Source organism: Somniosus microcephalus, unplaced genomic scaffold (genome assembly GCF_052327205.1).
Source record: "Somniosus microcephalus isolate GS21.2 unplaced genomic scaffold, FLI_Smic_1.0 unresolved_chr2, whole genome shotgun sequence".
In the NCBI taxonomy this organism is placed as follows: Eukaryota; Metazoa; Chordata; class Chondrichthyes; order Squaliformes; family Somniosidae; genus Somniosus; species Somniosus microcephalus.
In genome coordinates, this window is record NW_028225180.1 from 91,490,585 (window position 1) to 91,504,205 (window position 13,621).

The 13,621-nt window shown below is 49.0% G+C and overlaps 1 protein-coding gene across 1 annotated transcript in view; it reads left to right on the forward strand.

Annotated features, from left to right (window-relative positions):
• The window catches only part of LOC147093022 (transcriptional-regulating factor 1-like), a 76,525-nt gene that overhangs the window by 13,629 nt on the left and 49,275 nt on the right, over positions 1–13,621 (forward strand). Inside the window, 1 exon segment of the mRNA XM_085976351.1 lies at positions 118–1,183. Within this exon segment, the coding sequence (XP_085832477.1) occupies positions 190–1,183 (994 nt within the window). The 5' untranslated portion in view covers positions 118–189.

Here is a 13,621-nt window from a genome sequence, read left to right on the forward strand (position 1 = left end):
CCACAGCGGGGTACCCCATCTCCCAGCCCCCCAGCCCCGGCACCAACACCCTGTCTGGGAAGTCTCCCGACCATTCAGCCTTCCAGACTGCTAATTAACGCCTCCTCTTTGTTCCAGCTCCCAGCTCCAGTGACTGATGACCGCCAGACTCTGCCGACATTCGCGGATTAGCCAGAGGGAGGCCAAGCCATGGGCGACCAGCAGCTGAGCCACGAGGAGACTGGCGACGGAGCGGGAATGCTCTTCTTCCAGCGTCACCAGGGCGGCCCGTTGCCGGGGATGGACGCCGACCTCTCACACGCGCTCGGACTGGAGAGCGTCCAGGAGTCTGATCCTCCAGCCTCGCCCTGCTTCGATCCCGACCCCATGGATCCCACCAGGCTGGGAATGGGCGGCACCAAGGGGATGGAGCTGACTGGGGATGCCGGCTGGGGCCACTCGGATATGGGCAGCCAGGTCATCGTGAAGCAAGAGCCAGACGACCACAGGCTGGCCAGCACGTCAAGTGGATATGCCTACGGTCTCCCATACGAGCAGTGCGAGGAGCATCTGCCCAAACGGACGGACGGCAAGCTGGACTCTTTCAACGAAGCCTTCGCCAACCGGCACGCCCTCGTTCAGGGCTCCAGTGCGATGGGCAGCTACGCCCAGAATGCCACGCTGCGGCAGATGCTCTCCGAGAAGCTGCCGGCGCATCGCTATCCCCTCCCCAGGGTGCCGCAGCACCTGCCGTGCGCACCCACGACCCAGCAGCCTCAAGTCATGCTGCCGCAGTCGCTGCACTACAGCTACCCTCAGCTGCGGCGCTTGGCAGGGCTGCAGCAGCAGCAGCAGCTGCCCGCCGCCTCCCAGCAGATGGCGCAGAATTTCCTGCAGCAGCCTGCGGCCCCCATGCAGCAGCAGCCCCACAAGCCCACGGGGGAGGCCAAGCACCAGATGGGCCACTACCACCACCTGCAGCAGCCTGCCCACCACCATCTGGTGCAGCACATGCAGGTGGCGCAGTTCAGCAGGGACCCTGCCCAGCGCGCGTCCCTCCAGCACCAGTGCCCATCGGGAAAGTTCGAGCAGTTCCACCATTCGCTCAGTGCGCCTCCGCAGTACCTGTACTGCGACAGACAAGGGCAGCAAAGGGACACACTGACACACCAGCTCTACCAGCAGCCCAGCCACAGCTCACCAGGTACCTGACCTTCTGCTGCACTGCATCTTATATTAGAGTTCACGGTATGCCGGAGAGTTAGTGAAGGGTGAGGGGTATATCAGAGTGTTACAGTGAGGGGTGTGGGGTATATCAGAGTGTTAAAGTGAGGGGTGTGGGGTATATCAGAGTGTTACAGTGAGGGGTGTGGGGTATATCAGAGTGTTACAGTGAGGGGTGTGGGGTATATCAGAGTGTTACAGTGAGGGGTGTGGGGTATATCAGAGTGTTACAGTGAGGGGTGCGGGGTATATCAGAGTGTTACAGTGAGGGGTGTGGGGTATATCAGAGTGTTACAGTGAGGGGTGTGGGGTATATCAGAGTGTTACAGTGAGGGGTGTGGGGTATATCAGAGTGTTAAAGTGAGGGGTGTGGGGTATATCAGAGTGTTACAGTGAGGGGTGTGGGGTATATCAGAGTGTTACAGTGAGGGGTGCGGGGTATATCAGAGAGTTACAGTGAGGGGTGTGGGGTGTATCAGAGTGTTACAGTGAGGGGTGTGGAGTATATCAGAGTGTTACAGTGAGGGGTGCGGGGTGTATCAGAGTGTTACAATGAGGGGTGTGGGGTATATCAGAATGTTACAGTGCGGGGTGTGCGGTATATCAGAGTGTTACAGTGAGGGGCGTGGGGTATATCAGAGAGTGTTACAGTGAGGGGTGCGGGGTATATCAGAGTGTTACAGTGAGGGGTGTGGGGTATATCAGAATGTTACAGTGAGGGGTGTGGGGTGTATCAGAGTGTTACAGTGAGGGGCGTGGGGTATATCAGAGAGTGTTACAGTGAGGGGTGCGGGGTATATCAGAGTGTTATAGTGAGGGGTGTGGAGTATATCAGAGTGTTACAGTGAGGGGTGCGGGGTGTATCAGAGTGTTACAATGAGGGGTGTGGGGTATATCAGAATGTTACAGTGCGGGGTGTGCGGTATATCAGAGTATTACAGTGAGGGGTGTGGGGTATATCAGAGAGTGTTACAGTGAGGGGTGCGGGGTATATCAGAGTGTTACAGTGAGGGGTGTGGAGTATATCAGAGTGTTACAGTGAGGGGTGCGGGGTATATCAGAGTGTTACAGTGAGGGGTGTGGGGTGTATCAGAGTGTTACAGTGAGGGGTGTGGGGTGTATCAGAGTGTTACAGTGAGGGGTGTGGGGTGTATCAGAGTGTTACAGTGAGGGGTGTGGGGTGTATCAGAGTGTTACAGTGAGGGGTGTGGGGTATATCAGAGTGTTACAGTGAGGGGTGTGGGGTATATCAGTGTTACAGTGAGGGGTGTGGGGTATATCAGAGTGTTACAGTGAGGGGTGTGGTGTATGTCAGAGTGTTACAGTGAGGGGTGTGGGGTATATCAGTGTTACAGTGAGGGGTGTGGTGTATGTCAGAGTGTTACAGTGAGGGGTGTGGGGTATATCAGTGTTACAGTGAGGGGTGTGGGGTATATCAGAGTGTTACAGTGAGGGGTGTGGTGTATGTCAGAGTTTTACAGTGAGGGGTGTGGGGTATGTCAGTGTTACAGTGAGGGGTGTGGGGTATGTCAGTGTGTTACAGTGAGGGGTGTGGGGTATATCAGTGTTACAGTGAGGGGTGTGGGGTATATCATTGTTACAGTGAGGGGTGTGGGGTATATCAGTGTTACAGTGAGGGGTGTGGGGTATATCAGTGTTACAGTGAAGTGTGGGGTATGTCAGAGTGGTACACTGAGGGGTGTGGGGTATATCAGTGTTACAGTGAGGCTTGTGGGGTATATCACTGTTACAGTGAGGTGTGGGGTATGTCAGAGTGTTACAGTGAGGGGTGTGGTGTATATCAGTGTTACAGTGAGGGGTGTGGGGTATATCAGTGTTACAGTGAGGGGTGTGGGGTATATCAGTGTTACAGTGAGGGGTGTGGGGTATATCAGTATGTTACAGTGAGGGGTGTGGGGCATATCAGTGTTATAGTGAGGGGTGTGGGGTATATCAGTGTTACAGTGAGGGGTGGGGGGTATATCAGTGTTACAGTGAGGGGTGTCGTGTATATCAGTGTTACAGTGAGGGGTGTGGGGTATATCAGTGTGTTACAGTGAGGGGTGTGGGGTATATCAGTGTTACAGTGAGGGGTGTGGGATATATCAGTGTTACAGTGAGGGGTGTGGGGTATATCAGTGTTACATGGAGGGGTGTGGGGTATATCAGTGTTACAGTGAGGGGTGTGGGGTATGTCAGAGTGTTACAGTGAGGGGTATATCAGTGTTACAGTGAGGGGTGTGGGGTATATCAGAGTGTTACAGTGAGGGGTGTGGGGTATGTCAGAGTGTTACAGTGAGGGGTATGTCAGTGTTACAGTGAGGGGTGTGGGGTATATCAGTGTTACAGTGAGGGGTGTGGGGTATATCAGTGTTACAGTGAGGGGTGTGGGATATATCAGTGTTACAGTGAGGGGTGTGGGGTATATCAGTGTTACATGGAGGGGTGTGGGGTATATCAGTGTTACAGTGAGGGGTGTGGGGTATGTCAGAGTGTTACAGTGAGGGGTATATCAGTGTTACAGTGAGGGGTGTGGGGTATATCAGAGTGTTACAGTGAGGGGTGTGGGGTATGTCAGAGTGTTACAGTGAGGGGTATGTCAGTGTTACAGTGAGGGGTGTGGGGTATATCAGTGTTACAGTGAGGGGTGTGGGGTATGTCAGTGTGTTACAGTGAGGGGTGTGGGGTATATCAGTGTTACAGTGAGGGGTGTGGGGTATATCAGAGTGTTACAGTGAGGGGTGTGGGTATATCACAGTGTTACAGTGAGGGGTGTGGGGTATATCAGTGTTACAGTGAGGGGTGTGGGGTATATCAGAGTGTTACAGTGAGGTGTGGGGTATGTCAGAGTGTTACAGTGAGGGGTGTGGGGAAAATCAGTGTTACAGTGAGGGGTGTGGGGTATATCAGTGTAACAGTGAGGGGTGTGGGGTATATCAGTGTTACAGTGAGGGGTCTGGGGTATATCAGAGTGTTACACTGCGGTGTGGGGTATGTCAGAGTGTTACAGTGAGGGGTGTATCAGTGTTACAGTGAGGGGTGTGGGGTATATCAGAGTGTTACAGTGAGGTGTGGGGTATATCAGAGTGTTACAGTGAGGGGTGTGGGGTATATCAGAGTGTTACAGTGAGAGGTGTGGGATATATCAGAGTGTTACAGTGAGGTGTGGGGTATGTCAGAGTGTTACAGTGAGGGGCGTATCAGTGTTACAGTGAGGGGTGTGGGGCATGTCAGAGTGTTACAGTGAGGGGTGTGGGGTATATCAGAGTGTTACAGTGAGGTGTTGGGTATGTCAGAGTGTTACATTGAGGGGTATATCAGTGTTACAGTGAGGGGTGTGGGGTATATCAGTGTTACAGTGAGGGGTGTGGGGTATGTCAGTGTGTTACAGTGAGGGGTGTGGGGTATATCCGTGTTACAGTGAGGGGTGTGGGTATATCAGAGTGTTACAGTGAGGGGTGTGGGGTATATCAGTGTTACAGTGAGGCTTGTGGGGTATGTCAGTGTGTTACAGTGAGGGGTGTGGGGTATATCAGTGTTACAGTGAGGGGTGTGGGGTATGTCAGTGTGTTACAGTGAGGGGTGTGGGGTATATCAGTGTTACAGTGAGGGGTGTGGGGTATATCAGTGTTACAGTGAGGGGTGTGGGGTATATCAGGGAGTGTTACAGTGAGGGGTGTGGGGTATATCAGTGTCACAGTGAGGGGTGTGGGGTATATCAGTGTTACAGTGAGGGGTGTGGGGTATATCAGAGTGTTACAGTGAGGTGTGGGGTATATCAGAGTGTTACAGTGAGGGGTGTGGGGTATATCAGAGTTTTACACTGAGGGGTGTGGGGTATATCAGAGTGTTACAGTGAGGGGTATATCAGAGTGTTACAGTGAGGGGTGTGGGGTATATCAATACAATACAATACAAATCACTTTATTGGCATGATAAGGTACATCTTATGTTGCCAAAGCATCAAAATACATTTATGGTTGAACACATAAACGCGGTTCCATTCATACAGCGTATAAACAGGTACATCCCTGAGTTTATAAATACACATTCGCCCTGTCCATATATACTCCTGTCTTAGTTTACTGGTTGTCCCTCTGTTCATGGCAAGCTGTAACATAGTGTGCTGCCAGTGTTACACAGCTTCTCTCCTCCCCCAGTAGGAATGGGAGTTTTTGGTTGTCAGTCAGATTTCTGAATTCAGGGCATATTTGTGAGAATTTTTGGTAGAAATTCTCTCTGATGCCCTGATATTTTCCACAGGCTGTGAGGAAGTGCATCTCTGTCTCAACTACTCCCTGACTGCAGTGAGAGCATATCCTGTCTTCTCTTGGCAGCCTGGTCTGCCTTTTTCGATCGCTAGGCTATGTTCGCTAAGTCTGTACCTTGTCAAGGTTCTTCTCAGTTTGTTATCCTTTACCATGGTCAGGTAATCAGCTATGTTGTATTGTCTGTTTAGGGCCAAGTAGCAATTGAGTTTGCTTTGGGTTTTTGTTGTTTCTGCCCAATATGACAGATATTTTTCCTTTTGCTTAGCGACGATTGTGTTGGGTCGAATTCTTTGTGTTACCCTGTCACTGTCCTGGGACTGGTTATTGTTAGTATTGTTATTAGTTACTTTATTGAGTCCCAGGACTAGTTGACTGAGGGTATTCTTCTTTATGGTCAGCTCTTGGCATTTCAGGGCGTCGTAGTGATAGCATTGGGGGTTGCTCATTTGTAGGTGATTCCAAAATTTGGTGGCTCTTTTTTGGATAGTGATTATTAATGGGTATTGGCCTAGTTCCGCCCTGCATGCGTTGTTTACTGTTTTCCTTTGAGTCCGGAGGATACTTTTACAGAATTCCGCATGTAGGATCTCAATTGGGTGTTTGTCCCATTTTGCAAAATCTTGTTGTGTTAGTGGTCCCCAGACCTCACTGCCATAGAGTGCAATTGGTTCAATTACTGATTTGAAAATTTTGAGCCAAATGCTAATTGGGATTTCTATTTGGGTTGATTTTTTGATGGCATAGAAAGCCCTTCTTGCTTTCTCTTTCAGTTCATTCACAGCCAGTTTGAAGTTTCCCGTAGAACTGATTTTTTAAGCCCAAGTATGTGTAGTGAGTGGTTTGTTCAATTTTGGTTGTTCCTACTGTGAAATTTATTGTGGGTCCATGTTGTTTGGATCTTTGCTGGAACACAAGGACTTTGGTTTTTTGGGGATTTATTGTCAGGGCCCAAGTCTGGCAGTACGACTCCAGCAGGTCCAGGTTCTGCTGTAGACCCTCCTTAGTTGGTGACAGCAGAACCAGGTCGTCGGCATAGAGGAGGAATTTAACCTTGGATTCATATAGGGTGAGGCCGGGTGCTGTAGATTGTTCAAGTAGTTTTGCCAATCCATTAATGTAAATATTAAAGAGTGTCGGTGAGATTGGCGAGCCCTGCGTCACCCCCCGCCCCTGTGGGAAGTATTTTGTTTGTTTGTCTCCAATTTTAACTGCACATTTATTGTTTGTATACATTGATTTAATTACATCATATGTTTTCCCTCCTACCCCGCTTTCGATAAGTTTCAGGAATAAACCGTCATGCCAGATGGAGTCGAAAGCCTTCTGGAAATCTACAAAGCATGCGTAGATTTTGCTTTTGTTATGGTGAACGTGTTTGTCAATTAGGGTCTGTAGGGTGAAGATATGATCGGATGTTCTATAGTTTGGCAGGAATCCAATTTGGCTTTTACTCAAGACATTGTGCTCTTCAAGGAAGTTTATAAGTCTTTTGTTTATGATGTTACAGAATACCTTCCCCAGGTTACTGTTTACACAGATGCCTCGATAGTTGTTTGGGTCGATTTTGTCCCCACTTTTGTATATGGGTGTTATGAGTCCTTTGTCCCAGATGTCAGGGAAATAACCGACACTCAGAACCAAGTTGAAGAGTTTTAGGATAGCCAGTTTCAGTTTGTCGTCTGCGTGTTTAATCATCTCGTTTAGTATGCCGTCTGTCCCGCAAGCTTTTCCTGGTCGCAGGTCCTTGAGTTTTTCAAGAAGTTCTTTTTCTGTTATTATGGCGTCTAGCGGGTTATGGTTATCTTTTATGGCCATTTCAAGCTTTTCCAGTTTTTTGCGTATTTGGTGTTGTTCTGGTCCTAGAGTGTTTTTCTGGTATAATTTTTCAAAGTGGTTTACCCATGTGTCCCCATTTTGAATGGACAAATCGTCGTGTTGTTTTTTGTGTAGTGTTTTCAAGTTGTCCCAGAAACAATTCGACTCAATGGATTCCTCCATGGAGCTGAGTGTATTCTTAATAAATTGCTCTTTTTTGGTCCTGAGTGTGTTTCTGTATTGTGTTAGCGTCTGACAATAAGTAAGGCGTAATTCCTCGTTTTCTGGATGTCTGTGTTTTTGGTTTGATAGTTTTCTAAGTTTTTTCCTCATGTTATGGCAATCATGGTCAAACCATTTTTCATAGTTTTTTGTTTTGGGTTTGTTCTTGCGAGCTTTCAAGTTTGCATTTGTTGCCAAATTATCAAAAATATTGTTTAGTTTACTAACTGCCCGGTTTACGCCTTCTTTATTGTGAGTGTATATGTTATCCAGAAAGGTGTCTAAGAGAGCTTGAGTTGATGCATTGCTAATTGTTTTCTGGTATTTTTCCGTGTCATTTTTGGCCCATCTGTACGATTTTTTGGTGTTGCACAGTTTACTGGGTTGTGTTTCTATGTTGTTTGTTTCTGTCTTTTTGAGAAACATAGTAATTTGGCTGTGATCTGACAGTGTTGTTTGTGGTTTGACTGTGAATGCTCTGAAAGAGGATGGGTCCAAGTCTGTAATCATATAGTCTACTGTGCTGCAGCCAAGAGGTGAGCAGTAGGTCGATCTTCCTAGGAGGTCTCCTATGAACCTACCATTGACAATGTACAGACCCAGGTTTCGACAGAGCTGTAGTAGCTGTTTACCGTTGGTATTTGACTGCTTGTCGCAGTTATGCCTGTATGGAAGGGAAGGGATATCAAAGTGGTTATTCCCGAATACGTAATTGTTTCCCTGATTATTGGTGAAGTCTGGTTCTTCGCCCGTTCTTGAATTGAGGTCCCCACAGATCAACACGTTCCCCTGGGCCTGGTATTGGATAATTTCCCCCTCCATGTTGGAGAAGGTGTCCTCTTTGAAGTACGGGGAATCGATTGGAGGGATATAAAGTGCGCAAATGTAAACATCTAGGGTGTTTGAGATAATCTCCCTCTCAAGTTTGAGCCACATATGGTTTTCGCCCTTTTTTATAAATTTGATGTAATTCTTAAGTTCTGTTTTAAACCAGATCAGTATGCCTCCGGAGTCTCTGCCTTGGGTTACACTTGGTTACAAGGAGAGTTACAGTGAGGGGTGTGGGGTATATCAGTGTTACAGTGAGGGGTGTGGGGTATATCAGTGTTACAGTGAGGGGTGTGGGGTATATCAGTGTTACAGTGAGGGGTGTGAGGTATATCAGTGTTACAGTGAGGGGTGTGGGGTATATCAGTGTTACAGTGAGGGGTGTGGGGTATGTCAGAGTGTTACAGTGAGGGGTGTGGGGTATATCAGTGTTACAGTGAGGGGTGTGGGGTATATCAGTGTTACAGTGAGGCTTGTGGGGTATGTCAGTGTTGCAGTGAGGGGTGTGGGGTATATCAATGTTACAGTGAGGTGTGTGGGGTATATCAGAGTGTTACAGTGAGGTGTGGCGTATGTCAGAGTGTTACAGTGAGGGGTGTGGGGTATATCAGTGTTACAGTGAAGTGTGGGGTATGTCAGAGTGTTACAGTGAGGGGTGTGGGGTATATCAGTGCTACAGTGAGGCTTGTGGGGTATATCAGTGTTACAGTGAGGTGTGGGTTATGTCAGAGTGTTACAGTGAGGGGTGTGGGGTGTATCAGAGTGTTGCAGTGAGGGGTGTGGGGTATATCAGTGTTAAAGTGAGGGGTGTGGGGTATGTCAGTGTGTTACAGTGAGGGGTGTGGGGTATCTCAGTGTGTTACAGTGAGGGGTGTGGGGTATATCAGTGTTACAGTGAGGGGTTTATCAGTGTTACATGGAGGGGTGTGGGGTATATCAGTGTTACAGTGAGGGGTGTGGGGTATGTCAGAGTGTTACAGTGAGGGGTATATCAGTGTTACAGTGAGGGGTGTGGGGTATATCAGTGTTACATTGAGGAGTGTGGGGTATGTCAGTGTGTTACAGTGAGGGGTGTGGGGTATATCAGTGTTACAGTGAGGGGTGTGCGGTATATCAGAGTGTTACAGTGAGGGGTGTGGGTATATCAGAGTGTTACAGTGAGGGGTGTGGGGTATATCAGTGTTACAGTGAGGCTTGTGGGGTATGTCAGTATCACAGTGAGGGGTGTGGGGTGCATCAGAGTGTTGCAGTGAGGGGTGTGGGGTATATCAGTGTTACAGTGAGGGGTGTGGGGTATGTCAGTGTGTTACAGCGAGGGGTGTGGGGTATATCAGTGTTACAGTGAGGGGTGTGGGGTATATCAGTGTTACAGTGAGGGGTGTGGGGTATATCAGGGAGTGTTACAGTGAGGTGTGGGGTATGTCAGAGTGTTATAGTGAGGGGTGTGGGGTATATCAGTGTTAAAGTGAGGGGTGTGGGGTATATCAGTGTTACAGTGAGGGGTGTGGGGTATATCAGGGAGTGTTACAGTGAGGGGTATATCAGTATCACAGTGAAGGGTGTGGGGTGCATCAGAGTGTTGCAGTGAGGGGTGTGGGGTATATCAGTGTTACAGTGAGGGGTGTGGGGTATGTCAGTGTGTTACAGCGAGGGGTGTGGGGTATATCAGTGTTACAGTGAGGGGTGTGGGGTATATCAGTGTTACAGTGAGGGGTGTGGGGTATATCAGAGTGTTACAGTGAGGTGTGGGGTATGTCAGAGTGTTATAGTGAGGGGTGTGGGGTATATCAGTGTTAAAGTGAGGGGTGTGGGGTATATCAGTGTTACAGTGAGGGGTGTGGGGTATATCAGTGTTACAGTGAGGCTTGTGGGGTATATCAGTGTTACAGTGAGGGGTGTGGGGTATATCAGTGTTACAGTGAGGCTTGTGGGGTATATCAGAGTGTTACAGTGAGGGGTGTGGGGTATGTCAGAGTGTTACAGTGAGGGGTGTGGGGTATATCAGAGTGTTACAGTGAGGAGTGTGGGGTATATCAGTGTTACAGTGAGGGGTGTGGGGTATATCAGTGTGTTACAGTGAGGGGTGTGGGGTATATCAGTGTTACAGTGAGGGGTGTGGGGTATATCAGTGTTACAGTGAGGGGTGGGGGGTATATCAGTGTTACAGTGAGGGGTGTCATGTATATCAGTGTTACACTGAGGGGTGTGGGGTATATAAGTATCACAGTGAGGGGTGTGGGGTATGTCAGTGTGTTACAGTGAGGGGTGTGGGGTATATCGGCGTTACAGTGAGGGGTGTGGGGTATATCAGTGTTACAGTGAGGGGTGTGGGGTATATCAGGGAGTGTTACAGTGAGGGGTGTGGGGTATATCAGTGTCACAGTGAGGGGTGTGGGGTATATCAGTGTTACAGTGAGGTGTGTGGGGTATATCAGAGTGTTACAGTGAGGGGTGTGGGGTATATCAGAGTGTTACAGTGAGGTGTGGGGTATATCAGAGTGTTACAGTGAGGGGTGTGGGGTATATCAGAGTGTTACAGTGAGGTGTGGGGTATGTCAGAGTGTTACAGTGAGGGGTGTATCAGTCTTACAGTGAGGTGTGTGGGGCATATCAGAGTGTTGCAGTGAGGGGTGTGGGGTATATCAGTGTTACAGTGATGGGTGTGGGGTATATCAGCGTGTTACAGTGAGGTGTGGGGCATGTCAGAGTGTTACAGTGAGGGGTGTGGCGTATATCAGAGTGTTACAGTGATGGGTGTGAGGTATATCAGTGTTACAGTGAGGGGTGTCGTGTATATCAGTGTTACAGTGAGGGGTGTGGGGTATATCAGTGTTACAGTGAGGGGTGTGAGGTATATCAGAGTGTTACAGTGAGGTGTAGGGTATGTCAGAGTGTTACAGTGAGGGGTGTGGGGTATATCAGTGTTACAGTGAGGGGTGTGGGGTATATCAGTGTTACAGTGAGGGGTGTGGGGTATATCAGTGTTACAGTGAAGGGTGTGGGGTATATCAGAGTGTTACAGTGAGGTGTGGGGTATGTCAGAGTGTTACAGTGAGGGGTGTGGGCTATATCAGTGTTACAGTGAAGTGTGGGGTATGTCAGTGTGTTACAGCGAGGGGTGTGGGGTATATCAGTGTTACAGTGAGGCTTGTGGGGTATATCAGTGTTACAGTGAGGTGTGGGGTATGTCAGAGTGTTACCGTGAGGGGTGTGGGGTGTATCAGAGTGTTGCAGTGAGGGGTGTGGGGTATATCAGTGTTACAGTGAGGGGTGTGGGGTATGTCAGTGTTACAGTGAGGTGTGTGGGGTATATCAGTGTTACAGTGAGGGGTGTGGGGTATATCAGTGTTACAGTGAGGGGTGTGGGGTATATCAGTGTTACAGTGAGGGGTGTGGGGTATATCAGTGTTACAGTGAGGGGTGTGGGGTATCTCAGTGTGTTACAGTGAGGGGTGTGGGGTATATCAGTGTTACAGTGAGGGGTGTGGGATATATCACTGTTGCAGTGAGGGGTGTGGGGTATGTCAGAGTGTTACAGTGAGGGGTATATCAGTGTTACAGTGAGGGGTGTGGGGTATATCAGTGTTACAGTGAGGGGTGTGGGGTATGTCAGTGTGTTACAGTGAGGGGTGTGGGGTATATCAGTGTTACAGTGAGGGGTGTGCGGTATATCAGAGTGTTACAGTGAGGGGTATGTGTATATCAGAGTGTTACAGTGAGGGGTGTGGGGTATATCAGTATCACAGTGAGGGGTGTGGGGTATATCAGAGTGTTACAGTGAGGGGTGTGGGGTGCATCAGAGTGTTGCAGTGAGGGGTGTGGGCTATATCAGTGTTACAGTGAGGGGTGTGGGGTATGTCAGTGTGTTACAGTGAGGGGTGTGGGGTATATCAGTGTGTTACAGTGAGGGGTGTGGGGTATATCAGTGTTACAGTGAGGGGTGTGGGATATATCAGTGTTACAGTGAGGGGTGTGGGGTATTTCAGTGTTACATGGAGGGGTGTGGGGTATATCAGTGTGTTACAGTGAGGGGTGTGGGGTATATCAGTGTTACAGTGAGGGGTGTGGGGTATATCAGTGTTACAGTGAGGGGTGTGGGGTATATCAAGGAGTGTTACAGTGAGGGGTGTGGGGTATATCAGTATCACAGTGAGGGGTGTATCAGAGTGTTGCAGTGAGGTGTGGGGTATGTCAGAGTGTTACAGTGAGGGGTGTGGGGTATATCAGTGTTACAGTGAGGGGTGTGGGGTATATCAGTGTTACAGTGACGGGTGTGGGGTATATCAGTGTTACAGTGAGGGGTGTGGGGTATATCAGGGAGTGTTACAGTGAGGGGTGTGGGGTATATCAGTATCACAGTGAGGGGTGTATCAGAGTGTTGCAGTGAGGGGTGTGGGGTATATCAGTGTTACAGTGAGGGGTGTGGAGTATGTCAGTGTGTTACAGTGAGGGGTGTGGGGTATATCAGTGTTACAGTGAGGGGTGTGGGGTATATCAGTGTTACAGTGAGGGGTGTGGGGTATATCAGAGTGTTACAGTGAGGTGTGGGGTATGTCAGTGTTACAGTGAGGGGTGTGGGGTATATCAGTGTTACAGTGAGGGGTGTGGGGTATATCAGTGTTACAGTGAGGCTTGTGGGGTATGTCAGTGTTACAGTGAGGAGTGTGGGGTATATCAATGTTACAGTGAGGTGTGTGGGGTATATCAGAGTGTTACAGTGAGGTGTGGCGTATGTCAGAGTGTTACAGTGAGGGGTGTGGGGTATATCAGTGTTACAGTGAAGTGTGGGGTATGTCAGAGTGTTACAGTGAGGGTTGTGGGGTATATCAGTGTTACAGTGAGGCTTGTGGGTTATATCAGTGTTACAGTGAGGTGTGGGGTATGTCAGAGTGTTACAGTGAGGGGTGTGGGGTATGTCAGTGTGTTACAGTGAGGGGTGTGGGGTATATCAGTGTTACAGTGAGGGGTGTGGGGTATATCAGTGTTACAGTGAGGGGTGTGGGGTATATCAGAGTGTTACAGTGAGGTGTGGGGTATGTCAGAGTGTTACAGTGAGGGGTATGTCAGTGTTACAGTGAGGGGTGTGGGGTATATCAGTGTTACAGTGAGGGGTGTGGGGTATATCAGTATCACAGTGAGGGGTGTGGGGTATATCAGAGTGTTGCAGTGAGGTGTGGGGTATGTCAGAGTGTTACAGTGAGGGGTGTGGGGTATATCAGTGTTACAGTGAGGGGTGTGGGGTATATCAGTGTTACAGTGAGGGGTGTGGGGTATATCAAGGA